We start from the raw sequence: 27826 nt of genomic DNA, 5'->3' as shown, positions 1-27826 counted from the left end.
GGGTGCCCACAGTCCCCGGGTCACCTCTGCCGGCCATGCAGACCCAGGGAACAGCCACGTTCCTCATCCCCAGCTGCCCCGTCACGAGGACAAAGAGAACCCTGAGTGCCCCCCTGGGCCGTCAGAGGGAAGGCAAAGGAAGAAGAGCTCACAGGTTCTGTTACTTCCAGTTCCCTGCAAACGCCAGAGGAAGGGCTCAAGCTGACCTGGAACACCCAGGGGTTAGTTACTGGGACTCATCGCAGCAATTCCTCAAGGTTGATTACAAAACGTTAACGGAGAGTGTTCCCATAGTTACTGTTTGAACACATGTCCTGTCCGGGGTTTCTCTGAAACCTCTGGGAAGTCACTTCTCTCCATCCCCCAAACCTCGCTTGGCTTCAGCGCCGTTCTTTGTGCCTCCTACCCCGGGTCAACAATGGCATTCACCTTCCAAATTTCTCAACTCCTTGCGATCGCCGGTCAGATTCTGCCTCAGGAAGTACTGCAATGCCCCTTAAAGACGGCATTCCCACTCAGTGGCACAACACCATGACCTTCACCCTGCCTCCCCTGCCCCAGCCCCAGCCCCGTCACCATAGCAACCCTGCCCGCCCATGTTCCTCCCTGCAGAATGGTGAGAAACGTCCCCAAACCCGCCCAATCCGCCCGACCCCCGCTCCCTCCAACAGAAAAGATGGTCACCCTGCCCTCTTTCTACTTGGCCATGACTCGTCTCCCCGGGTTAATGTCACACGTCACTCCTCTAGAAGGGTTCCTGAGCTAAAGGCCGTCCCACACATCACATCACATCGCATCATAATCACTGGTCTGCTTCCTGGTTGCGTCATCTCCTTCATTCTTCCCATTAGCGTTGACTTTTCTTGCAGGCAAGACTGCCTTTCCCGCCGCTGTGTCTCTGTCCCCCCATTATCTCAACCCCCTTTCCTGTGGCCCGCCCACGGACGCCTGAGACATAACACACGTTCACGTCTGACGCATGAATAACTAGCTAAAGGTGCACGTTAGAGTCGGGCTTTATCTCTTGCCTTCTTGGACTGGCAAGAGACAGAGTATAATGAAGCCCAAGGAGGGTAGGATTATAAGAATTTAAGCATCGGTGTATCCTGAGGACTCTTCTTTCACGCTCCCCGCGGAAGGTAAGGGCGGGGGGGGCTTTGTGGGTACCGCGCATGCGCCCACGCACACGCTCCAAACCTCAAGCCCAGCGCTGAGCTCTTTACTTACACAAGCTTCGGTTTCAGCAACAGCCCTGTGCATCAGCAACTGTCGCCAACCCGCGTCTCTCCGGTCCCAAAGCTGAGCTTCATCACACATTTCCTAAGTAGTAGAACTAGGGTTGGAACCCAGGTTTATCTTACCTGAAAGCCGCTGTTGTTATTCGAGAGACCATATTGACACAGTTTAAAGAGTCACCGAATGACAACTTGGAAACGTGCAGAATGCACCCTGGGAGCTGAGCGCCCAGGAGGTTGCTTTCTTGTCACAGACAGACCCCCACGGGGCCACTGGATTCCCGCCGCTAGCCCCAGGCGAGACACTCCCACAGCGGCAGGTAGCCCGGACGGGAGCACCACAGAGAGCCCCTGCCCCTCCCTGCGGCCGTGACCCAGTGACCCGGATGTTGCTTCTCAGACCAGCTGAGATTCTAGCGAGCTGACATTAGAGCTGCAAACAGCAACAGTCACGGGCAGGGTATCAAAGCCCCGCAGGCCCGGCTCCAGCAACTTGTGGTCTCTGCTGCCCCCTAGCGCCCTGCTTCGTCCCAACAGGCCTTGTGGATTCAAATAGAGCCAAGTGTCTGCGTAGTAACCGCTCTTTTCCTGCTTTGCTCCCCAGAGGGTGGCTGCTAGCTGGTTTTTCTGAAAACACGTATAAAGTTTTCAACACACACAAAAAATGTATGACTAGGGCATTCTGAAAATGGATAAAGGAAAAGAGTCGTGCGTGTATCCCGCCTTTCCTGCGAGGACTGCATTTCAGGGTCCATAGTGGACAAGGCCATGCTTTACTTTAGAAGAACAGCAGCCAGTAGGAAAACAAGTGATGGAATTAGAAGTCGCCATTTTTCCACCCTGAATGATGAAACTATTGGGTTAATAGCTGATAAGGAACTTTGTAATGAGTCGATCAGGCTGACAGCACCTGAACACACTGACGAATCTGTACATCACAAGAAATGGGAGTTGTTGCTTCCTTACCTGAGGCAAGCGGACCTACAACACAGGTCCACCGGTGGAGGCTTCTATCCCGTCTCCAAAGATGAACCGGGATTGAATCAAGCGTCCAGATCTCACTGCCTTTTGGGGGGAAAAAAAATAAAAGGGTAAACAGGGTTTTCCAATGCCTATACTATCAGCATTTTGGACCCACTAACTCTTTGCTGGGGAGGGCAGGGCTGTTCTGTGCATTATGGGATGTTCCACAGCCTCCCTGGTCCCCACTTACTAGGTGTCAGTGGTGCGTCTGCCGTCGTGACAGCCAAAAATCTCCAGCCCTTACCAAGTGTCCACTGAGGGGCAAAACCGCCCCCTGTGAAATGCCACTGGGTTAGAGACCCGTGTCCAGTGACACCATGAGGAGACAGTCAGCCAGCTGAGGGCTGACAGGAGCAGGGGTATGAAGACACTGTGGCCGACCTAGGATGGTCCCACAGGTCATGGGTGGTCCGGAGCGCCCCAGGGATAGGCCAAAATTTGGTCACAGCCACACTGCTTTGCAGCCTCCCACTTCCAGTCAGAGACATGGGTCCCTAGTAAACACTCTGCACAGCCGACTCCTTCTCAGCGTCTCCTTCCGGAGGGGCCGGCAGCCAGCACTTGCTCAGTCTGATGTCCCGCTGTCACCACCGAGAAAGTATATGGTCCGATGGCCCCGCATGGAATTTGCAGAAATGTGAGCCCGAAAACTCTTACAATCGTTCATCATACCAAATTAATAAACAGTATTATTCATTGTATTATATAAAATTATGACACTAAAACCGGTAATTTTTTGCAATTCAAAAGTTTATGTTGTTTCTCATGTGCCACTATTACCCTTATTACATTTTATAAGAAAAAATATTTTTAAATTTAAAAACTTTCTATTTTAAAAGGGCACTTTCCCCCTGAGTTTTGATGAATGTGGCCACATTGTCCTTTTACACTGAAGCCTGAAATTCTACAGCTGGCCTGCAGGGGGCGATCATGGACCACTAACTCGGTTCTCCATAGGAGTGAGAAGACAGAAGTCTTACTGCAATCTACTATTGGGTATTTACACCTTAATGTGAATGAATTTTAGATCCTTTTATGAAATAAGGTCTTAAAATGTGTAAGAAGAGATGCCAGGGGTCCTGTAAGCATGGAAAACAGATCGAAGACCATTAAGAGGGGAAGGGGGGAGGGGGGAACCAATGGCCTAAAGATAAACTCCAAGTTTTACCCAGAATTACGTTTTGTTAGAATCTTGTTCCTGACACGAACGTGAACAACACACACGGCCCAGCTATTAAAAGGTAAAGGTTAGATGTCATTTATTTGATCCATAAAAAAAATCTCCCTCACTGCCAGGAGTACACTAGGAACCACGTACAAAGTTAAACAGTCAGGAGCACCACTCAACCTCTGGTTTGAGTCCGGCCTCGATGGTCCGGCTCCAGCGATTCGGAACTGCCTCTCACTACCTGGGGTCCTCCAGAGGGGTAGGTGCCAATGTCTCAGAGCTCCGAGCTGAGAAAAACACCTGGAGTTCATGAAAACGTGCCGATACCGTCATTTTCCACGTGGGGTGAGAAGAACTAATGTGTCGTTGGGGTGTTAGCACAAGGCTCGTGAAACACGCCGCTGGTAAAGTGAATGCTCACCTCCTGGGAGAGTATCAGCGGTCAAACTTCTTCTTTTACGTTCTGTTACTTGTATATGTGATATTCTACGTATACAGCCATCTCGTGCAAAAAAGCGAAGACTTGTCAGTAAAACTCTTGCTAAGGGGAGCGGAATAAACCGAACTAGTCTCTCTTCTAAGCAGACTGCAGACTCAGGACCTCCTGGAGAGGGGGGAAAGAAGAACAAAACCCAAGAAACTTTGCCGATGGCATTTGGAGAATATACTATACTCAGTTAAGACGCAAAAAGTCTATAAACAAAGGTGGAACCCTGGTGAGTTGCTCTCATCTTCACAGTGGTGTGGGCAGGCCACTCGGGAGAGAGAATGAGGCAGGAAGAGGTGGGTGAAGCACGAGGGAGGCCCCTTGCTCCTGGCTGGGAAAGGGAACCGCAGTTCTGGAAAGAAGAGGCTTTGCAGCCAACCACACGGCTCTGCTTTGTCATCGAAGGCCGAGCACAATTTTTCATCCGTTAAAATTGTATTTCCTTTATCCACTTTCATAAAGTGAGTGTGACTTATTTACCTATTTTTTAAGTAATTTACTTTACCCGATTAAGAGAGAACCAGCAGTTGGTAAAGCTGGTTCAGAGAGAATCAAGATTATAAGCCCAGAAAAATGAACGTTAAAATGTCTAGAGTATGTGCAAAACTGGTAAATGTCACACAGTGTAATAAAACTGTCAGCTTTAGGATTGGAGGGGTTTGTTTTTTATTGGCTTGGGTTTTCTGGTTTTGATTTTAGTTTTTGTTGTTTTTTTTAACCTGAAAAAATTGTTTGCATCTGTGCTAGACAAAAATGTACACATTACCGTGTAACTTTGCGGAGCCTGGGCCTTGCGCAACAGTGAATAACAGTTTGGGGGATTGTATCCCCCAAAGCATAGTGGGGTCCTTGGGCGGGCTTGCTAGCTGGAGCGCGCCAATGTCCTCTGTGTGGAGAGGGGACAGACACTGCCGGCCGTGAGGGTCTGAACTCACTAGTACCTCCGGGGCAACAAGCACCGAGATCTTAGTTTCTAAATAGCATTCTCCATCCTGGCCAGGTAGCTCAGTGGGTTAGAGTGTTGCCCTAATATACCAAGGTTGTAGGTTCGATCCCTGGTCAAGACACATGCAGGAATCAACCAATGATTGAACAAATGAGTGGGACAGCAAATCAGTCTCCCTCTCTCTCTCTCTCTCAAATAAATAAATACTTAAAAGTTTAAAAGAATAAAAACGTAAAGACCGTTCTCTAGTGAAAGGACTCGAGGCTCCTTGAAGAAGCGACCTTTGGAGGCGAAGGCTCCCTCCACTACGTGGGGTTCTCTAGGCTGCGCGTGGCCTCGTGCTGGAGCCGACGCGACACCCAGGGACCTTCAGAGGTGCCTTTTCCCCTCGTCCCACGGGTGACGTCCCCACGCTGTTCACACATTGTCACTGTCATGTGGGGACTCTCGGAGAGGCCTGTGGCTGCTGTCCGGGAAGCCCTGTGACCCTCGCCACCCTCGGAACTCGGAGAGGCCACCCAGCTCCACAGAAATAAGAGCGCCGGCCGTCTGACTGTGAGTGAGGCGCATCGTGGGGGAAGCTGGAGGTTCGGTGTCTTCTGAACAGTCAAGTCCTTCCCCTCGCGCCTCCTCTGAGGGGCGAGCAGACTCTTGGGAACCAGGAGGGGCCAGGGGTCTGCAAACCTGGTCAGGGCCGCTTCCAGGAAGGAGCCCTCCGGGCCCCAGTGTACCTATGGTCGGGCTCAGGGCCTGCTGCACCGGGACGCTGGCCCCTTCCCTGCCCACCTGACCAGACGGTCCCCTCCTTCACCTGCCTCAGTGGCCCCCTCACTGACCTTTCAAGGCCCCGCAGGACCTGGCCCCTTCCCACCTCCCGGCCTCACCTCTGGCCTCCTCCGGCCGCCCTCACCACCGCACCACCATCGCCCCCTCCTTACACACCCACCCCCATCCCCGGCACAAACTCCCGGGAATTCCCCTGTGCTCTCACTGTTCCCAGTACTTTGTGGCTGGCCTCGAGATGGCTGGGCGGTGTGTCGGCGGCCAGTCTGGCCCCAAGCAGACTCCCAGAAGGGTCCCCACCCCGCCCCCATACCTGCCCCAGCACTCACACCTGCTAGATGGGCCAGTGCAGCCCCCTAGAGGGAGGGCAGGGCCTTCAGCCGAGACCACTCTCGCCTTCCCCCAGGAGCCCAGCTCCCCAGGGCCCCACCCTGACTCTCCCGTGACAGGGACAGCGCGCCCCACCCCGCCCTAAACACAGGTGTCGGACACAAGCCTGGTAGCTGTGAAACCCGGCTCCTCAAAACTCCCCCTGCAAGGGCCCCTTGAGCGGGACACGGGCCCCAGGCAGCCGGTCCCCCCCTCGTCTCAGCGGCGCGGCCCTTGACGACACCCGCAGGCTCTGCCGTGGGTGGCTCTGTGCCCGTGACCCCTCCTTCAAGAAACCGTCCCCTAGGACCCGGCAGGTGTCACGCGCCCTGCCGGGATCCCAGGTGAGTGGGCAAGGCGCGGTCCCTCTCAGTCCCTCACAGGCCAGCAGGTGAGCAGACACGTGAAGGTCTCTACCGCCTGCTCCTCCGCGCTGGGACGGAAGTCCCAGGACAGTGCCAAGGCAGCACTCTCATTATCCATCACTGTGCTTCCCGATGCGTACTCAGACGTGTGTCACAGAATACGCCTCCCAGGACTTGGCGTGACGCGCATGTCTGGTCACTCCCCGGACTGGGCTGCTGGGGTGGAAGGAAATTCCTCCCAGACGCTCCCTCCTGCGTGTGAGTCAGGAGCCCAGGCCTCCCCAGCCGAACCCGGCCGGCCAGAGCAGAAGACTGGGCCCCCGCAATGAGCCGAGCACCCGAGCAGAGGCTGGGCACTGCCCAAGGACCGGGCTCCCGCTCCGAGAGTGCGAGGCCCCCTGCTGGCCCCGCGCCTCCACTGCAGTCACAGCCCTCCGCCGGCCTCGCCTCCAGCAGTTAGAAGAGAGGAGACCGTCCCGCCCTCCTCCTCCACCGCGAGCCTGTTGCGTCTGTGATTCTCATCCCCGCCACGAGGCGCTGCAGAACCTCCCTGCTCTGAGTCAGACGCTGTGTGGCCACGTCCCTGGGGGGTGACTCAGACCCAGACTCCGCTCAGAGGCCCCGTTTGTGATATTGCCTTATTTGGGCCCGGCAGGGCAGAGCCTCTCTGGAAGGAAGGAGGCACGTGGAGGCGGACTCACAGACCGTGCCAGCCTGGGGTGGGCTCTGCAGCTGCCGGGCTCATCCGCAAACGGGTTGATGCAATTTCCAGGCTTCACATCCTATGCAGATTTAAGTTACAAATATCACCTGGGCATCCTGGGTGGTGTGGCTCAGTGGACTGAGTGCCAGCCTGCAAACCAAAGGGTCTCCAGTTCGCTTCCAGGTCAGGGCACATGTCTGGGTTATGGGCCAGGTCCCCAGTAGGGGGCCACGTGAGAGACAACCACATGTTGATGTCTTCCTCCCACTCTTTCTCCCTCCTTCCCCCCTCTCTAAAAAAAAGTAACTACAATCCTTAAATCATCTGGACAATGGCTTGGGTACCATTAAGCATCACTAGCTGTGTCTGGAAGCCAAATGTTCTAACAAATAAATTAACATTGTAACAAATAAACATATTTAAGTCCATAGAAAAGTCTCCTCTGTATATATATATATATCGAGCAGAGAAAAGGAAACAAACAACAAATCAAAAGTAGACCCCAGAGAAGAAAGAAGCGTCGTCGGCCGGTGGGAGTGCCCTGGTTACTCTGCCCCGGGCACCGGCTCCTCCCACAGACGGTCCTGTCTCCGGAAGTCGGAAGCAGAGAAGATGCTGAGGCAGGTGAGTTTGAGGCAGGAAAAAAAAGCCCGAACACGCTGCACAAAGGTCCAGGCAGAGAAAGGGCAGCTGGTGACGGAGACGGAGAAAGAACAGCCAGGGAACTGGAGAGAAACACAGAGGAAGGGGGTGTCTGTGGCAGCAGAGGGAAGAAAGGTTTTCGGGGGGGTGCAGGGGAGGGCAACAAGCCCGGGCAACCACGGGAGACACAGGTGAGACAGGGAAGCCCTGGCTGGATTCAGGATGGGGACAGCCAGCAGTCACGTGGCCACTGCGGGGGCAGCGCATAGCGCACGGACGGACGAGGGTCCGAGTGCACGTTTTCGCCCCCCACCTAGGGCAGAGGTTCCCAGATGCAGCCTGGGGCCCCGACTCCAGCTCCGCCGCTCACTGGCCACTGAGGGCTCCGAAAGGGAGAAGCCTCTGAAACCCAACTGTTGATTGTAACATTATTCAGTTCGTACCCTCTCCGATTCCTTTGAATTCGGGGCTCCAACCCCAGCGAGGGAGGAGGAAGGACTGGCTTCTCCTGGGCCTCAGCCTCAGCGACAGGGGGCCCCTGCCGTCCCCTTCGCCCTCCTAAGCCGGGAGACAGTGGGGCAAGGCTGCGGCCTAGGGCGTGGGGCCAGGTGAGCCAGGCCCCACCCTTTTCCCGCCCACCCAATGGGGAAGGAAGGTCTCCCTTGGCCGGGGGCGAAGACGAAAGGTGCAGAAAGCGTGGCGCTCCGGGCCGGCGTGTGACGTGCAGCTGCGCACAGTATCTCCCGAGCCCGCGGCCTGTGCCTCCGACTGGTCAGGAACACCCAGGGCTGTGGAGGAGGAGTGGCCCGGGTGCCTGTTTTCCCTCCTTTTCCGCTGGAGGAAATAAACTAAAGAAAAGAGATTGCCTCGCCGTGATTCTCTCCTCTGTCTTTCACACGGGACACCCACACCCCTGTGGGCCCACACCCTGGCAGCTCTGGGAGATCCCGGCTGCTTCTGACTCACCCGCTGCCCTCAGGCCTGGGGACTCCCTCCCCGCCCAAAGTTCCCCATGGTTACTGCTGAGGCCACGGTGAGTGTGTCCGCCTCCACCCACCCCAGTGTACCTGGGACCGGTGCTGTCTGGTCAGAGAAAAATGAGCTGTTGTCCGGTCCTGTCCCACAGCATTGTGAGAGAGGCTTTGAAAAGTTCCAAGAGCATGTTTATTCAGGTTGAAAAACTGGGTCTCGTCCAAGGACAAGGACATAGTCTTCCTGCATTGCAAATCAGTCTGAGTAGCTCAGGACAGCCCTGGGGCTTTCTGGGCAGAGCCCTGGCGGCCTGGAGGCGGGGGCTGGGGAGAAGCCGTTCAGGGTGAGCTGGGAAGCTCTTCCGCCCCAGGGCTGCAGGGAGTTCCTGCCTTGACTTCTGCCCAGTCCTCTGTTGCTTAGAGGCCTGGGGAGGGGAAGCTCAGCTGCCTGCCCGGGAGGAGGCGCATGCTCTGGACGATGAAGATCTTCCAGGAGCCTGGCCGGAGAAGCCTGGGCATTCCCAGCCACCCTGTCACGCTGGGGCAGTGGACAGACTTTCTCCCAAGGGCCCAGAGCCCAGAAGAAATACAGGCGAGCCCAGAGGAAACTGAACAGTGAAACCAATCCACAGCTTCCAGGAAGGGCTGCCTCTCTCCCCTGTTCTCCGTTGTGACGGTTTCATAAAATCGTAGCGCCAAACCCCGGGAGCTGGAAATGAATGCCATGTCCCCATGGCACCCGGGGGCACAGAAAGCGGAGCCTGGCGGCGGGCAGTGGTACCTGCCCCTCGGGCAGGGTGCCCAGGCTCAGATGGGGATGGAGGACGGCAAATAAAAGCACGGCCAGGTGTACGTAGGGAAAGACTGTTGCAACAGGGAGGACTCTCCTGTCGGTGGATGCAAGCAACGTCGACACCGACAGAGAGTTTTTTTATGGGTTCATTTGAGCCAAAACTGACGACACGTGCTGGGGAGCGGGATCTCAAATGCTGTGGAGAGTGGCGGTGTGGCGGCGTCTTTTGTGCGTTTGAAACGAGGGAGGGGACCTTACGGCAGAGCACCCGCAGGTGGGCCGAGGCGGGGACCGGGCGGCAGGACGGCTGACGAGAGCGCAGTATGTGTTTTCTTATGGGTGCTCACGCCTTGGTCAAGTGCATTTGGGACACGCGCTTGCAGGGGCCTGGGGCCTCCCAGACCGTGCCGCTTTGGCATGTGAATGGCTCTGAGGGCAATGGAGCCTTCAGAGACTTTTCTCTCTCCCCCAAGGAACTTAAGTCAGCGGCCTTGCCCGTGATTAAAGATGATCAGAGATGACCTTTCTGGCCTTTCTATAAAGGGCAGGACAAACAAACACCTACTCCGCATCTGCTCTTCCTGAGAATGTCCACCCTCCGTTCGGAAGCCCCCGGTGCCTTAGCTCCGAACGCCCCTGTACCCGCTTCTCCCTGTCCGCCCTGCACCTGCCCTGTCCGTGGGGTTTCCACGTGTCTGTCCGTAGTTACATTGGGCTATTGTCTTGTTAACTTGTCTCATGTCGATTCAATTTCGTTATTAGACACATGGAAGAACCTAGAAAGGGAGAGGAAAGATTCTTTCCCCCCCACATTTGTACTAAAAAATGTTATTAGCGTTTGCCTGAAACTCAGATGGAACTGGGAGCGAGCATTTTTATCTGCCAAATCTGCCGCCCCCCCTCCCCCCCCATCAAGTAGCTGGCCAGCAACAGCGCAGCACCACGACTGTAACAGGCCTTGGTGACCTCAGTCCTTGCCCTGCCTGGCGGTGGCATCTGTAAAATGGGGACAATAGCAGAAGGACAACTTTCTTACCCAGTTGCTGGGAGGATTTAATGAGATCATCTATGCAGCGCCGTCAGGACCGTGGCGCAAAGTTCAGGCCCAACTGATGGCAGCTTAGACCGCCCTCCCTGACCTGCTGGCTCGCGGGGTATATTTCCTGGAGAGTCACAAGTGCCCCAGCCTCCGAGTTTGGCCACCTTTTCTCCCCAGGAGATGGGAAAGGGCTACAGGCTTTGGGTGTGCGTCCCAACTTTCGTCCGGGAGCCCCTGTGCCGGGCCGGCCGGCTGAGCCACCCCGGGACCGTCCGCAGGTGGCAGCACCAGCTCCGCGTCCCTCCGGCCCGTGCGCTGCAGGCCGCGGCGCGCAGGCGGGCTGCGTCCCGGCCGGCTGCAGAGCAGGCCTGGAGCCGCGAGGCCACACCCCGCCGGGGCGGAGGGCGCTTCCCCGCCGGTGAATCATCGCCAGCAGCGTAGCCCGCAGTCCCGTTGCGGAGTGCAAGGCCCGGCCGCGCCCCTGCACCGAGCCCCGAGCCCAGCACCGAGCCCCCGATCTCGATCGCCGCGCAGCCGGGCACCATGGCGGGCATCGCGGCCAAGCTGGCCAAGGACCGGGAGGCGGCCGAAGGACTGGGCTCGCACGAGAGGGCGGTCAAGTACCTCAACCAGGACTACGAGGAGCTGCGGAACCAGTGCCTGGAGGCCGGGGTGCTCTTCCAGGACCCCTCCTTCCCCGCCATCGCCTCTTCCCTGGGCTTCAAGGAGTTGGGACCCCACTCCAGCAAGACGCAGGGCATCGAGTGGAAGCGGCCCACGGTAGGAAGCGCGCGCGGGAAGCGGGGCAAGGAGGGTGCGGGGCCCCCGGGCGGGGGAGGGCAGGGCGGCACGGGGCAGGGGGCGCGGAGGGAGAGTCCGCAGGGCAGCTCCAGAGCCGCAGCCCGCAGCCCAGCGACCGCGCGCATCCCCGTTACCCGGTGCAGGCGCGCGGGGACGCTCCCGGGTCACCCGGGTCCACCCACGGCGCTCCGCGGGCCGCTGCCCTCAGACCCCATTAGCAGACCCTTCTAAGCGACTTCACAAAAACTAGGGTGACAGAAGGGAGCCTGGGGGCGACTTTGGTTGCACTCCGGTGGGGAGCTGGGGGGAAGGTGGGGAGGAGGGTGGGGAGGAAAGGACCCTGGGCGGCCACCTCGGCCAGGAAAAGTCAGTTCTTAACTTGGGTGCTGCTGGCTGCAGGGAGGGGCAAGTCCACACAGCCTGGTCCTTTGGTGACTAAGGGCTGTCTCACGCAGCCCCGGTGAGCTGCAGCCAGTTTCTTGCTCATGCAACAAACAGGAGCGGAGAAGACCGGCCCATGCCATTCACGCTGGTGACACAGGACAGGGGAGGTGGAGTGGAGGAACAGTTCCCCATCATCCCGCTGGGCCACAATCCTCCCTGGGAACCTCAGGGGGCCTCCAAGCTCCCTTGTCCCCACCTCCCCACCCCCACCCCCACCCCCAGTATCTCTGTTCTCCTCGCCCTGGCAGGGGAGGACAGCTGGCTCCCTAATCTAGCAGTCCAGGGGGTTCCCATGGAGTCCCTGCTGGGTCCGCCTCCCGTGGGGCCAAACCTAAACATAGCTTCCTGGGACAGCCAGCCTCCAGGTTCCAGGGGGAGGAGAAGCATTCCTGCCCCTGTCCCACTCTCCTGAGCCTCCCCGACACCCCTGAGCCTCCCCCAAACAGAGGGCACGGGCCGCCAGTGTGCAGGAAGTGCCCCAGGCCAGGGCACGGGCCCCTAGTTTGTTTCTTGCTAAGCCGCTTGGTGACTCGCCCTGAGACAGTCACGCTTTGTGCCTCCACGTCCTCCTCTAACAGACGAGCAGATGCCTGCATCTCCTCTCCCTCCACTGACTCACGAGGCCCCGCCGCCGTTCAGCTTCTCGACAGGGCCACTCTTTCCCGCCTTCTCACCTGCCAGGGCCGCCCCTTCCTGGGCTCCTGGGCTCCTGGAGTCTGGCTCACTCTCATTCTTGGGGGCGTCGTCCAGGGTCCCCTCCCCGACCTTATCGTCCCTGCCTGATCTTCGCAGCTTCCTCCCTATCTTTTCATTCCTTATCACAAACCCTGCTGATTTCCTTTGTAGCCTTCTCACGATTTATAAACATAATCACACGTATCTGTTGGAACTTCCCCCGAACTGCAGGAATCATGCACGAATTCATCAGTAAATACATCTCCTCAGGGCCCGGTGGGGTCAGTGCCCTTCCACAGCTTGTGTGCACTCACGCACGCATGCACACGCGTGCACCCGTTGACGCAGCAATATTGACTGGGAGCCTAGGGCTTGCCAGGCGCTGTCCTAAATGCCCGGGATACACCCATGAACAGCAAGACAGTGACCATGTGTGGAACAAGTGAATGAACGGATGAATGAATGAATGAATGCAGGGTTGTAACAAGCCTCAGATGAAGTTATGGTGGTGAAAGTGAACAGCAAGAGACTTTAGTCACCTTACACTCGTACAGCAGTTTACACTTTCCAAAGTGAACTTGCAAACTCATTTATTCTTTGATTCATGCAATAAGCATTTATTGAACGCCTACTGTATGCCGGGCGCAGCGCATATAGTTTCTGCCTCTAAACTACTAGTGACCTAATTGTGTGTACACTGTGTGCACTGCCTTCTCGTGGTGCAGATAAATAGTCTCACTAGGGGCGAGTGAAGGGACACAGACAGGTCACCCAGTAGTTGGAAATACCTGTGGGACTTCGAGACAGGGAAGCAGACCACAGCCACTCTGTGCTGGGGCAGGCTGAGCCCCGCATGGCCAAGGGGGCGTGGGGCTCTTGGGTTCCATTCAGCAGGTGCAGAAACCGAGACTGGGGGAGGTTAAATATCTGCTCACACCGGGGTCGGGGTGGAGCCAGGGCAGCGCCCGACCTGTGGGCACGCAGAGCCCACAGCCCACAAAGGCCCTCTGCTTCCGCCCCGGCTTCTGGAACACTGCTGCAGTCAGGGTCAGCCCTGGAGGCCACACCGCGTGCCCCGGGCTGGGACACGCTCAAGTCATCGGTGACTGCACAGAGCCTTGGGGTGGGGCGGGATTTCAGCGGGTGGACGCCGGATGGTTAGAGACTCCGGGTGAAGGTGCCAGGACGTGGCACAGGATGTGGTCTGCTCCTTCCAGGGGGTGCCTTGGGAAGGGAGAGAGGAACCCCGGGAAGCAGGGTAGGACCTGGGCTTGCGAGGCTATTGTCTCGGAGGAGAGCAGCTGGAATGTGGCACAGGTCGGGCCGCTGGGGAGGAAGGGGTGACGACAGAGGCGGGGAGGAGATCACCAAACGGTCCCTGCGGAAGTGAGAGTGGCACTGTGCCTTCTCTAGAGGGGGTTTTCCCGCGCTGGTGGCAGAGGGCTTGGGGCGGGGCGGGGGTGGACAGGGACTGGAGGGGAAACTTCTCAAGTCCTGAGTGCAGCAGCTCTGCGAGGAGAAAGCCGGCGACATCCGAGGACAGCACCAGTCAGGACGGAGCAAGGGCAGGGGGTGTTAGTCCCATGTTTACCTTGGTGACAGCCAAACCTCTGAGAGGGTTAGGACTTGCTGATACCCAGCTGGCTGAGTCAGCCTGCAACCTGCATCTCCCACCTCCAAGTTCAGTGATTATCATCAACGTCTTCAGTCATAATAACAATAATAGGTCATCTTTAGAGGGTGTTTACTGGGGTTCGTCTGTATAGTTTTCTCATTTAGCCCTCATAGCAACAACCCTAGGTTGTAGGTACACCTGCCACCACTGCCCCCATTTTACAGATGAGGACACTGAGGCTTGAAGAGGAAAAGTCACCTGCAGGGTCACCGAACCCACAGACAAAGTGGCCGAGGCTCGAACCCAGGTGGTCTGAGCCCAGAGCCCCAGCCCCCAGCCCCCAGCCCCCAGCCCCTTTCCTAGGCCGGCTGCACCCACGCGTACTTCCGTAGCCCGCACGCTGAGAACACCGCCCAGCCTTCCGAGCCTCTCTCAATGCCACCCTGAACTTTGCCTCCTTTGGGGACGCTGCCAGAGACGGAGGAAAGTTTCTGAAACCTAATGGAAAAATCCTGGTGGGGTAAGAGCTTGGCAAGCTCAGGATTATCAAGTCAATTCTCCGGCTCCCGGCCCCAGCCCCAGCCATTGCCTCAGCCGCCTAAGTGCCTGGCTGGCAGGCCTCGCGCAGCGCTGGCCTGGGTTTCTCGCCGTCCCTGTCATCTGGCGAACAGACCTCCCAGAGCAGGGGAGAGACAATGCAGAGGAATGTGCTGGGCTGCACAATATGGTTCCCTGACGGACGGACTGCCGGGGGACAGACTGACGGACCGGGGCTCCATCCGGGCCTCGCCCAGGAAACGCTTCTGCTCGATCCACAGCGAGGGGCTCCCGAGGGTGTGGGTGGAGCCCCGAGAAGTTGCCGGGGCCCCGAGAAGCCCGGTGGATGCCCCGACTTCCTCTGTGGCTTTGGGTGGGGCTCTGCAGAATCAGGAAGCGGCCGAGAGGGCTGCTCCACACAGAGGGGCCGGGATTGTTCAGGGCGGCACCCACCAGGCTACTTATGGGGCCTTCCTGCGCTTTTCACAGCCGTAGGGGTTTGTTGCTAATCCACGAGAGGCAGCGCAGAGGCAGGGAGAGGACACAGTTTGCACCAGCAAGCTCCCCTCTGCCCCGGTGCTGTCCGTAACGTGTGAGCGGCATCACTGTAGACACATTGCTTTATGCCCTCGGCCTGTGTCCTCGCCTGTAACACGGAGACAGGACTCATCCTGTGTCCTGAGAGGGCCTCATGAGATAAAGCCCCACGGCCCGTGATGACACACAGCAGGTCCACAATGCCTGCCCCAAGTGCCACAGCCCCACAGGCGAATCCAGGAAGCGAGACACCTTGCCCGGCCCTCAAGACGCGAGTGAGTGCCAGGGAGACTGAGGAAGGCCCCCTCGGCAGCACCAGACAGTGCGCAGGCGAAAGCTCAGTTGCGGAGTATAAGTGCTCCAGACCCCAAATCACGGGGATGAGCGACAACAGCTGCCTGGGCTGTGAAGGAGGGCTTCGTGGAGGAGGTGGCGCTGAGTCCTGAAATACAGGGAGATGTACAAAAGGAGAGAAGAGGATGGGAGAGGGAGGAATTGTAGGCAAGCCAAGCAGCTGACGTGCAGGGACAGAGGAGAGGGGCCAGCGCGCAGCTCGGGCAGCTCCGGCGTGTGGACAAGCTCACCGCCCCACAGAGGAGGCTGGACTCGATGCTGATGTGGCCCGAGGAACCAGCATGAGGACGCAGGTTCTGGGCCATGTGGAGCCTTGGGCAAGCCTCTCCTTCTCGGCCAGGAGTGCCCCCCAGCACCCCTGGGGACCCACAAAGTAGGGGTGAGGAAGGGACCTCGTGGCGGTCTAACCGTACCTGCCAAGCTTGCCCCAGAGGGGAGGGTGGGGGACAGGGGGTGCAACGTCCCTGATGGGAACGGAGGCGTCTCAACCACAAAAGCACGTGCCCGGCGGGCTGACGGTACTTTGTGGCTCTCGTTCCCAGGAGATCTGCGGTGACCCCCAATTTATTGTCGGAGGAGCCACGCGCACCGACATCTGCCAAGGAGCCCTGGGTGAGTGACAGGGTGACGGCCTGCACAGCAGGCCACGGGGTCTTGTCTGCACGGCAGTGGGCAGCAGGGGTGAGGGGTGATCGGTGGCTTCTCCCCCTCCCCCACCAGCTTGGCCATTTCCAGAAGCTTCTGGAATTTCTTGTCCCCTGGGGGCCTCGTGCTGGGGCACACAATTTGCACAAACGTGCATGGGGCCACCTGTGTCCCCTGCACTGGGCTAGTTGTTGAGGTTGCAGAGACACTCCCGCTGGGGGACGGCAGAGGGCCACCTGTGGTCTCCGCACCTCCTGGGGCCGGTCTGAGTGATGGCCCACGCAATAGTCAGGCAGGTGGGGGCTGAGGGCTGGGTGGGAGGATACACCCAAGTCCCTCTGGGGCTCAGGAACAGGCACGGGGACTCAGTGTGGAGGAAGGGGCAGCCCCCCTGCGTGCTCGCTGTTGAGAGGAGGTGGCCGTATCAGCGTTCTCGGTATTTGCAAGAAAGACAGGTCACCGCGGCGCCACAACAGCGGGGTGCAGCATGCACTACAGCGAAGGCAGGTGGGGTGCTCGTTTTAAGCGAGAGTCACGGTGGGAGCTGTCTCTCGAGGGCCTGCCACCGCTCTGTGAGGCCGAGCTCCGATCTCCGGCTGACGCCCTCCGGTCTGCGGAGATGGGGGCCTGCGGCCTCCGCGCTGGGCAGAGAGCTCCCCGGGCTTCTGGGAAGACGCCTCCAACAAGACCTGGGACCGCTACTTAAGAGTCTCGTAGAATCCACCCTCCATTTTTTCCGACTCAGTCAATACTCCCCATGATCACCGAAGCATCCCGTCTGATCGGATAAATCAAACCCTTGCTCCCCGCCGACCAGGTCAGCTCCCTCCTCAAACTAGTCCGTCAGTAACGGAGTCGACCGTCTTGACTTGTATGCACCTCCTTCGCTGGCCCTCCGGGAGGTTCTGATGCTCAGAACAATAACAGCTAATAGTTGCAGGGTATAAACCGCGTGCCAGAGACTGAGCCGCGGTAGCAAAATCTCTACGGTCGCGTCATTGCCGTTGACCCTGAATGACACGGGTTCGACCTGGTTGGGTCTACTTATGCACGGATTTTTTTTTTCCAGTAAATACGTACAGTGCTGTAAATGTAGCTTCTCTTCCTCTTGATTTTCTCTAGCTTGATTGTGAGAATACAGTATATAACATGTATGACAGACGAAATATGTGTTTAATCCACTATGTTATCGGTAAGGCTTCCGGTCAACAGCAGACTATTCGTAGTTAAGTCTTGGGAGCGGTCAAAGCTATACACAGATTTTTAACTATGCAGAGGTCGGTGTCCCTGACCCCTGAGTTATTCAAAGGTCAACTGCATTCCCACTTTCCAGGTGAGGACGCCGGGCTCCCGAGAGTGACCCGTTTAAGGTCCTCCCGCGGCGGAGGTGGGGGCCTGGGCGGCACACGCAGACAGTCTGACTGCGGGCCGGCGTGGGTAACTCCCAAGCTGGATTCCACAGGCGGGGCCAGGGGGGCCCTGGAAAAGTCTCCAGTCCTGAGCAACTGCGTGAGTCATCAGGACGGGCACCCTGAGGAGATGCCACTCAGGAAGACCTGTGACCCCCTCCCTAAGCCGTGACCCGTGCGTGACCCAGGGCTGGACGGGCAAAGCCTCTGAGCAAATTCCTGAGATGCCAGAGCACATTCTTACCTGAGAAAACACGCACCTCCATCTCCCATCTTTTCAACCCACTCGTGACGGAAGCTTGGGGTCCTTGGGCACCTACGGTGTGTGCTCCTGGAAAATCTACTTAACCAGCAGATTTAGAGGCTCGCTGGGCTGGAAGCTGGTGTTGCCTTTGACCTCCCCGAGGGGTGGGGGGGCTTCACACCCGGACTGGATTCCACCTGGGCTAAATTCCACACCTGGACCAAAGGGCTACTTCTAATGGAATGACCTCTTAAGGGCCAAGTTGAGAGTAACAAATACAGGAGTTAAGTCCTGTTTAAACACTGCCGGGCCATTTGCGGACGAGCTTAGATTCCTGGGTAAAATTCCCCATGAGGGGCACCAACTCAAATAGGTCAGTCTTCTGGAAGCTTCTCGGTCATTCCTGAGGTCTCTTCACACCAGGCTGGCCCTTGTTCTCTTGGCGTTTCCTTTTAGCAGGGTGCCCAACCTTTCGGTATCTCCGGGCCACACCGGAAGAAGAAGCGTTGTCTTGGGCCACCCATTCAATACACAAACACTGCCGGAAACTGATGAGCAAAAAAGGTTTCAAGCAAACTTACGATTTTGCGTTGGGCCGCATGTGGCCTGCGGGCTTCGGGTTGGACACCTTGCTGCAGAGGGCCTGGTCGGATTACAGGCTGTGGAGTGGAGTTGGCTGAGCTCCCTCCCTGATTCTAATGCCTGGAGACAGGGCTGTTACTGACGGGTGGTGACCAACGCCCAGTCCTGAGGGCCCAGGAGCATGGGGCCCAGGGGCCTTGGCTGTGACCCCTGTCTGCCGAGGCTCTGCCCATGGGTGGGAGACTGTGGGCAGTGACCCCTTGAACCCTCCACCCCTTCTAAGATGTACCTGACAAGGTGGCCTCAAAGATCCCCCGAGTGTGGCGCTGAGCAACCCAGCATCACCCCTTGTGTCTGACGCTGAGTGTGGACCTTGTGCTGGGGGGTCAGAGCCCCGCGAGTTCACTCCGGCCGCACACACGGAACGACAGCCACACACCTGCCGCCCGCACACCAGTGTGCCACGTGTGCAGCATTTTCACTCCATCGGCTCACACGACCGTCCCAACAGGCCACACAGCTAAAAGCACCTGCAGAAAGGACCCTGGTCTGATTGTGAGCCTCTCTGAGCCCTTTTTTTCGTAACCCCGGACTCGCTCCAGTTGCCCCAAGGCCGTGACGAGATAACGTGGAGGTGACATAGTCAAAGCCTAATTCGTTTCCTCACCCACGTTTTCTGCCCCGAGACTCAGCTCGCCTGGGCGGCACTGCCCTTGAACTTGTACATTCCCACCGCCCTTCCGGCCTTCACGGCGCGGCCGGCCATGGTCCACCCCCAGCTCCCACCCTCTTCCCCAGAAGATTCGGGGCTTCACCAAGCAATTCGGACCTGGTTCGCAGAGCTCTGGCAATGAGCCGCCAGCTCTGCAGACCGCGGAGCCCGCTAAGTCACCCTGCGCTCGGGAGGAAGGGCTGGAGACCCAGGCTGGCCCTGCCGCTAAATATGGCTCCATAATAGCAGGTGCCGACCTGTTCTTACGGGTGATTGCCACTGGGAAGGCCCCCAGAGGTCCAGAAAATTGCTGAGCTTCTCCTACCTTCGGTTTCCACTTGAGCCATGCTGAGTTTGCTCCACACCCCCCTCCACATGCCCACGGCCCCCATAGCGCCCTCGGAGGCTCCTGTGGGGCTCATGGCTGCCAGCTCCGCCAAAGCTGTCAACACAGCAGGGCCCCATTCGCTGAAACCTAGCAAATGTCTTCAATGCCCCTCAGAGGTGGGTCGCCCTGACGCTGCCCCCAGGAGTCACACGGGCCCCCAGAGCATGCCCAGCTCAGCAGATAGCGGGGGCCAGGCATGACCCATGGGAAGAGGCCACGGAAAGCATGACCTGAGGAAGTTTCCGGCTGCCACCCCCTCCACCGCTTGCTTACTACCCTGGCTGACTTTGGGCAGGTTGGCCAAGCTCTCTGAGCCTCAGTCTCCTCTTCTGCGAAATGGGACTAATGATAAGAGTCCCTTTAGGGGCTGGGGGGGAACGTGAGAGCAACAAAGGCCCCCTGGAGAGTCCTGAACACACTCGAGGGGCACGATCATTACTGAGCCCAGCTTTGTGGAAAGCCCCTTCGCCGCCTCGTAGAAGTACAGGGCGGGGGATGGGAGAGGGAGGGAGGAGGAGATGAGCTGCTGGGAAGCAAGTCCTGGTCTCCAAAAACTCACTCTCCGGGAACCGAAGGGCCGGGAAGGGGGAGGCGAAACCGGCGCCTGGGTTCGGGTGACGCACGCCTGTCGGTACTCGGAGGGGAGGGCAGTGCACGGGGCCATACAGGCCCAGGGGCAGACGCACGCACACACGCTCTTCGGTTTTAAACAGAGACATTTTAAAACGTCTTACATGCATATTTCGATGATGTTTAACGATAATTTTTTAAAATCTCTAATTTGTCTAATAGCTATCTGGTTAAAATGTCAATGGACTTCACTTTTTAGGACAGATTAGATGTGCGGGCAGTGGGAGCTGGTCGTGGAGATAGGGGTCCGGGCCGCCCTCCCCCGCCCCCGCTCTGCTCCCCTCTGACGTCATACGTTCGACAGCGCGGGGGGGCGGGGGTGCTGGTCACTGCGCATGCGCCGGTGCGGACTCTTGCTCATCAGAGTGCACCGTCCGCGGGCGCGGGGACGAGACTCTTCAGACTGTTTTAGTGTGTGCCTCACGCCCTTGTTCTGTGCCGAGATCCCATCCAAGACCCCGCGGGGCACGTCCTCGGGGCGTCTCCTCGGGCTCCGCTGGGCGGTCACGGTTCCTCGATGCCCCTCGTTTCTGATGAGTTTGACAGTTTTGCAGGTCACCCACCGGTCAGGGATTTTGCGGGGCCCTTTGTAAAACACAGTGCACGTAAGCTCGTTTTATTTTAGAGGACTGGAAAATAGTTTGTTGGCTGGTGGGATGGAGAAAGTAAATACATTTTCTTCTCTTAAAAGCAGTCGCCTCGACTCACCCCAGCCCTGCCTTCCCGCCCCGCCACAGCGCCGCCCCTCCCACCCTCCTGGAGCCCGCGGGGCAGCCGTGAGTCATCATTTCCTCTGGCTTCTCTCCTGGTTGTGAATGTTCTGTCTCAGATCGGCTTCCCTGCAGCTGCTGCCCTGTTCCTCTCCGGCTGGGCCTCCGTCTCATCAGCAGGGCGGGGATGAGTCGCTCGCTTTAACATTTCACCCCGGACCCCTGGCCTAACCCGCTGCCCCGGCTGCCCCGGCCTCAGCCAGCACCAGCAGGGCTCCGGGCCCATCCACAGCCTAAAGGGCCCGCCTCTCCCAGGCTGTCCCTGTCCTCCCTTCCCCAGAGAGCGGAAGCTGCGAGAATCCTCCCAGACTTCTCCACTGTCCCACAGGCCCCGGGGTGGGGGCCATGGTTCCACGAGCCCCACGTGAACCTGTGGGTCAGACCGTGACTTTGGCTTGTTCTGGTACCCCCTGAGCTGGGAGCCAGGCCGCATCCCTGGTGGCCTCCGGCGCCTGTCGCTGAGACGAGAGGGCTGGATCAGACTTTCCCAAGTCCCCAGTGGTCACTCCTGAGGTCCCTGCCTGCAGCCCCTGTGCCCCCCACCCCCCACACGGGGTGCCATGGTTGTGAGCTCCGACGGCTCAGGCCACCCCCACTTTCAGCATGGTCGGCCCATCCTCAACGCAGTCGCCTGCACTTTGCTGCCCCAGATGCAGGGAGACTTCTGTCCAGGAAATCAGGAAGACAGATGCCCTCCCGCCAGCCCTCCAAGGAGGTGAGGGTTCGGGGGAAGGGAGGCAGCAGCGGGGCCAGGCCCCCTCCTCTCCTGGGGAGGGGGGGGGGTTGTCTGTGATGCCCGCCGATTGCGGGGAAGGGGCGTGGATGTGGCTGTGTCTGCCAGGAAGCTGTCCCATCTGCAGGAGTCCAGGCAGATCAAGGCTCGGACATCCGGCAGTGACTCTGGGGACCTCGGCCGCAGCGGGCAGGGGCACAGAGACCAAACCTGCACCAGGTGGCTCCCTCCTGGTCCACCACCTGGCCGAGGACGAGGCAGGGCTCAGGTGCCTGGTGCTACACCCTTCTGAGGGTCCAGATGTTGCCACCCGAGTGCAGGGTGTGTGACTGTGAACCTCGGCCTCCTCATCTCCCTCCCCCTTCCCTTCCCACCTTAAGGCCCCCTCATGCTGGAGCAGCGGGGGGCCAGAACTGGAAAGGGGGCACACGGTTTGGCTCCTTCGCTCCTGCCACACCCTCTGTGTGTGGTTCACGAAAGAGGTCGCAGGCCCCGCCTTCTGTGATTTCAATGGGGCCTCTCCCCTCCCTCCACAGCCGCTGATACAAATGTGTCGTGGCTGTAGGTAGGGGGGTTCCGGTTTGGGGTACTTTTCCCTGGGCTGCCGCCAGGTGTGAAACAGGCAGGGGAGGGAGGGCCCCGTGTGACTCATCCGCCACCACCTCACATGCCTGGGCGTGTGCATTTCCTCTAGAAAAGCCCCTCCCCACCAGCTCTCAGGGGTGGCCCTCGATTTGCCGCTCAGGGCTTCCGTCCCCTCCCTTCCAAAGATGAGACTCGGGTGGCCCGGGGGTGGGGGGCCCATTGCTGGGCCCCATGGGCCATGGGAGATGGGCAGAGTGTCAGGTCTGCCAGAGACTGTCAAACTCAGTGTCTCAGAAAGGGTCACACTGAGCCAGAAGCAGCATCGATATCTTGGTCTGGCTATCATTTATCTAGGTGTCCCCACGGAAGGCACAGGAACAAAGCCCTAAAGCAAGGAGACACAGGACAGGCGAGACTTCAGGCAGAGCAGGGTTTTTGACCTTGGCCCCGCGAACATTCAGGGCTGGGTACTGCTTCCCTTCGGGGTGTCCTGCATGCTGCGGGTCGTGCAGCAGCACCCATTCCTGGCCTCAGTCCCCCAGATAGACCAGCTCCGCCGCTCCCCAAGCATGATGGTCAGAGAGGTCACAGACATCACCCCAGGGCCCCGGAGTGGGGGTGGGGGCAGCAGAAAGGCCCGGTGGAAAACCACTGATAAGATGGAGGGGGAGGGTGATAAGGACCAGGAGTGGGGCTGTGTGGGTGTGGCTGTGCTAACTGGTAGGTGAGCTGCCCGAGGCCAAGCTCACACCCACCACAGCCACACGTAGGCGTGAACATCATTGGCTGAGAAAAGGAGCAACAACACTGACCTCAGCCGGCCAGGGGGTACATTACTGGGATGGCTGACCTCGTGGGAGAGGAGCTGCTGCTGCTGCTGCTGCTGCTGCTGTAGCCAAGGGGGGGACTGCCACCCTGCCCCCTCTGGACACACCCCTGGGGAGCTGCCTGTCTCATCAGCTTCCCAGACAGGCATGCCAGGTGCCCCGGGGACCGCAGAAGGGCGCTGGCACAGCCTCCAGACATTGCCACCTCTCCGTGCTGGCTCCACTCTCTTGCTGGCCCCTCCCCGAGTGGCAGGTGCAGCTGGCGCCCTGGCCGGGCACAGATTTCAGGGAGGTCCCTGTCTCCTCGCACCCGCATCTAGTATGTGACCACCCATCCCCCAAGTCCGTGGCTGGAGACCACAGTGATCACCTTCTTGTTCCCTCTCACGGTGCTGAAGCACGGCTGGGCTCAGCTGGGCGCCTCTCGGGGTCTGTCCCACCATGGGAAGCAGTCGGCACTGGGCCCCAGGGTCTAGAAGAGCCAGGAATACTGTGGCCACCGTTTCGGAAGGCGCACAGGCCCCGTTGCTCACGACTCCCTCTGAATAATGGCTCCTCGCTCTTTGCTGGGGGGGGGGGGGGGGCGGAGCCTGCTGGGACCCCAGCCCATGGTGGCAGGGCGGGTGTGTGCCAGGGGACCTCCCAGTATGAAGGGCAGAGGGGCACTCGCTACCTGGGCCAACCAGGCCAGCCTGGGGACACTCTCTCCCACCAAGCATCCCTGCACCAGGGGCTCCGGCCCCGGCCAGCCCGCTGTCTCTGCTTCCTGCCGGTCAGCTCCGTGGGTGACAGGAGGAGAAGTGAGACTTGGGACTTAAGGCAGAAGAAAAGAAAAGCTCAGTCCTTTCCATGCATGAGACTCCCACCTCTGCCCGCTCACCCCCACGTCCATCCAGCCCTCTCCCTGCGGGTCTTTCTTACCTCACCCTGCCCCCTTCCGCACCTGTCACACACCCCTTACTCCAGGGGAGGCCTTAACTCTCACCTGGGCTCCTGCCCTGGGCGCCTGCCCATCTGCAGTCCATGCTGGACACTGCTGCCAGAGGCCCTGTGGTCACCAGGGAGGGAGGGGGCAGCCCGGTGGTGGAATCGAACGGTTAAGTGAACAAATGAAACATGAGCGTTGGTCACGCCGGCTGTCACAGGGGTCAGCTGGGATGCAGCGTGAGGACACGGGAGGGGGGCGGCGCAGGGTGAGGAGGGGTCCCCCAAAGGCTGGGCCTGAGTCCCCAGGATGATGAAAGGAGAGAGGTGGAGGGACCGTGTGGAGGGAGCCGGGCAGAGCTGCCCCAAAGGGAGTCATTCTTCCCAGAAAGTGCAGGCACTCAGTGTGCGAAAGGGGGCGGGGGAGGAACCTCAGCTGAAATTCCCGGGACAGGGGCGGGGGCTCAGAGTCTGGAGCTGGAGGGAGCCCAGCCGCCTGTCTCCAGCCTCAGCCCTCCCCACACACCCAGCGCCCTGCACCCGCCTGTCCCCTGCTCCACCCCATCCTGCCCGGAGCTACAGCCCCCACCCTCTGGGACTCTGCACTTGACCTTCCCTCCCCCTGCAAGTGCTCCCCAGCCCACCTCCACCCCGCCCTCCCTAGCTGGGTCCAAGCTCTCCTCTGAGCAGTCCACCCCACTAGGACTCGAGGCCTAGTGCTCACCTCCATCTGCTGTGATCGCCTGTTTCTGTGGCTGTCCCCAGGGTCCCCAGGCTGGCGCACCAGCGGCTCAGGGTGGAGGCCTCTCTTCTCCGGACCTAGCACAGGCTGGCGCTGCAGAAGGGGAAGCCAGCAAACAGGACCTGAGAGCAGACAGACAGAGAGAGACACAGGGACACCAGAGTCAGCCCCGGGCAGGCACTTGGAGGCTTTTGCTGGCGGCACAGGCAGGTCAGGCCTCGGGAGGGAGACAGGTGACAGTGAGGGGTGCTGAGGCCCGGAGGGCTTCTGGGAAGAGGGGGCCTGGCCTGGGGCGTCCCGTTCTGTGTGCTGTGTGCAAGTGTGTGCGCATGTGTGCACACACACGTGTTTTACTTCACGGAGCACGTGCTCCGCTGTGACACGGCCCCTGCGCTCACAGAACCTGGGCTGTCAACAGGCCACTGTGCTCGAGCGTGAGGAAGCCGCAGCAGGACAGGTGGGGCCGAACGGAAGCCCAGCGTCTGCACGTCTCTGCCGCACCTTTTTCTGTTTGTGGAGGAAACACAGGGGGCGTGGAGGGAGAGAGGGAGCGAGCACAGGACAAATATCACGCTGTCCTCTCGGAAAAACTTCCAGCCACCGCATGTGTTCATAACCCGGCCACATCCCCAGGCGACTCCCCGCCGGGGCCCCAGGTGACCGCGGAGCTGACCTTCAGGACCGGACGCCCAGGCCCCGGGGGGACAGCTCTGGAAATTTACTGCCAGGGCCCTGCATGAATTTATCTTTTCAGCGCGGGCTCTGGGGCGTAAAGGAGGCCGTTCACGAGGTCTGCCTGGCAGTGTCTCCACAACTGCTCAGAGGGGTCTGGGCGGGCCCGTGGGGGGAGGCGGTGCGTGCCCGGGGCGCCCACATGGGGGCCGGGGTGGTGAGGCCGCTGCAGACAGTCGGACCTTTTGTCCAGGTAGACCTAGGCCCCCCAAGTCCGGAAAGGTGAGGCAGCTGTGCTTCTCGGCCCCCCAAAATCCACATCAAACCTCCTTCTCCCGAGCAAATCAGAAGGGGTGGGGCAAGCTTGGGTTTGGAGGGGAGTCCCTGGCGGCCCAGGAGCAAGGGTGGCTGGAGTGATCTCAGCAGGAGGCCGAGGCCGGGCCAGCGTGAATGTCACGAAGTGGTCGTGGAGCAAATGAGGAAATTAACTCGTGAACACTCTGCCACAGACACCAGAACAGTGGGGCCTATTCAGTGCAAACCTCCCAGCCAGGCACGTGTTCTCTCGGGGAGAGAACGTGGTTCCCAGCTGCTGCAGACTCGGGGGGCGGCAGGAGGCCAGACGGAGGACCTTTGGCTCTTAAAGGCGCCCCTCGCCTGGAGTTCGGCACAGGACACAGCAGAGGAGAGGCCACACACCAGCCTCACCCCAGGGAGGGCGGCTCCCCGGGACCCTGGGCCCTCCCTGGGGTGAGCAAAGGGGGGGCACGTCCACAGTCCCAGGGGCGGTCCCCACAGGCCTGGGGTGGGGGCCTCACAGGAGTTTTGCGTCTCTTCTGTCGTGTCTACGACCTCACCAGCACTCTTCTTCGTTTTTGCTCACTCGCTGTTGCGTCCGAGAGTTTGCTGAGGTTCAGGACGTTGGGAGGGGAACCTTACGCCCTGAGCAGGTCTCGGCCCTTCTGTGGCTCCCCTCCCCACTCATTCCCGCCTCAGTGACAACCCCCACCCCAGCCCTTGTCACCCTGAGCTGTCACCCTCTGGGGACAGGACTGCCGAAGGTGGCCAGCGGGGCACGTAATGCGTCCTCAATCCAGACCACCGCTTCCGGATCTCAGGCTTCTCCCCTGTAAAACTAGAAATAAAAACAGTCAGCTCTGAGAGGCACCATTCTCAACTCTTTACCTGTTTTCTCCCATTTAACGCTCAACTCTGTGATGTACTTCACTGCTATTAAACCCATTTCGTGTATGAGGAAACTGAGGCACAGCGGGAGTGGTTTGCCCCGGGATAGAGCCAGGCGTTGAACTTGGGGTTCCGGTTCCAGGGTTCCTGAACCTTTTGGGGTGGGAGAGAACCCTGGTTCCTCCCTAGAAGAGTCCGTACATTCGCGTACATGCAAAATTAGCCCAACAGGTTCGGGGTTCCAGATCTCTGAGGCTCACCCACGGACCCCTACCTGCCCTCTCCCATCTGACCCTAACAGCCTCCTGAGGCTACGTGACTTTTATTCTCCTTGCACAGCTGAGGAAACATGGGTGGGGGAAATGAGAGCTGTACCCAAGTTCACGCAGTCGTTAGTGGTGGAGCACGATTCTAACCCAGGTCTTCGGATTGCAAATCCCGGGCTCGGCCCCACCCATCTCTGGCCAGGCCTCCCTCTCTCCTCCCTTCTGGTCTGGGGATGTCCGGCGGGCCCAGCATGGCTGCCAGGAGTCCGTGGCACCATCTTCCCTCTGTCTAGCACCTGTGCCCAGCAGCTGGGTCATGGCCAGCAAAGGCCACTCTGCCCTGTGACCTGCCCAGTGAGGGGGCACGTCAGCGTCAGGCTCACTCGGGACCCTCAGCACCCAGGCTGGCCTGCACCCTGCCAAAGGAGTTCTCAGTCCACCAAGCTGCACCCCCGCCCCCCACCACCCCATTGGGCAGAGGCCCCAGCTGGCAGTTTTCTGGCCTCCTCCCAGCCCAGTGCCTGCAGAGAGGGCTTCTGCATACCCTCAGAATGCCAGGCACATGGCCCAGGCGGGGAGTGGGGGTGCAAGAAGGGCCATCCTGAGGTGCTGGGCTGGAGGAGCACCCCAGCCAAAGAGGACTGAGAGGGCAGCCAGGAACCCAGAGGGTGGGGCTGCTGCTGGTTCCTCCTGCTGTCTGTCCCCAGGCAGAAGGGTGTGCGAACAGGTGAGACATTGCGGCCGGGGAGAGAGGGGAACAGGAGCCGGATGTGGAACCAGTGAGGGCAGGCACCGAGCGTGAAGCGGCCTCGGGCGCGGGGAGTGTGTCTGCTGGACGGAGACTCCTCCTCACTGGGGGCCTAGGACCTTCCCGAAACCTCTTCGGGACGCACCCAACTCCGCGCTCCGGACGGGGAGGGAGAACGCTCCGCCCCCAAGGCCTCCCCAGAGGGTCCATGTTTTCTTCTTCTCCTTTTTTTGTACACATTTTGATCTTTACAGTCTGAAAGGTGAGAAATAACACA

At 59.2% G+C, this 27826-nt stretch overlaps 1 protein-coding gene and 2 long non-coding RNA genes across 3 annotated transcripts in view; 1 reads left to right on the top strand and 2 right to left on the bottom strand.

Annotated features, from left to right (window-relative positions):
* Nucleotides 1-1226: 1226 nt before the first annotated feature.
* On the bottom strand, nucleotides 1227-8839 carry LOC123831799. The gene is made up of 4 exons (XR_006787965.1): nucleotides 8789-8839; nucleotides 3848-4030; nucleotides 2202-2300; nucleotides 1227-1320 (listed from the first exon to the last, which is right to left on the bottom strand). It is a non-coding gene; the product is annotated as an uncharacterized LOC123831799 (long non-coding RNA).
* Nucleotides 8840-10850: 2011 nt separating this feature from the next.
* Nucleotides 10851-27826, top strand: part of CAPN2 (calpain 2) — a 49162-nt gene continuing 32186 nt past the window's right edge. The window contains exons 1-2 of the mRNA XM_045860550.1: nucleotides 10851-11304; nucleotides 16030-16099. Coding sequence (XP_045716506.1) covers nucleotides 11068-11304; nucleotides 16030-16099 — 307 coding nt within the window. The 5' untranslated portion in view covers nucleotides 10851-11067. The remainder of the gene's footprint in view (nucleotides 11305-16029; nucleotides 16100-27826) is intronic.
* On the bottom strand, nucleotides 23385-24062 carry LOC123832766. Its single transcript, XR_006788109.1, has 3 exons — nucleotides 23998-24062; nucleotides 23686-23825; nucleotides 23385-23484 (listed from the first exon to the last, which is right to left on the bottom strand). It is a non-coding gene; the product is annotated as an uncharacterized LOC123832766 (long non-coding RNA).

Source organism: Phyllostomus hastatus, unplaced genomic scaffold, assembly GCF_019186645.2.
Source record: "Phyllostomus hastatus isolate PE091 unplaced genomic scaffold, TTU_PhHast_1.1 phas_contig_148, whole genome shotgun sequence".
NCBI lineage: Eukaryota > Metazoa > Chordata > Mammalia > Chiroptera > Phyllostomidae > Phyllostomus > Phyllostomus hastatus.
This window is presented reverse-complemented; position numbering and strand designations above follow the sequence as displayed.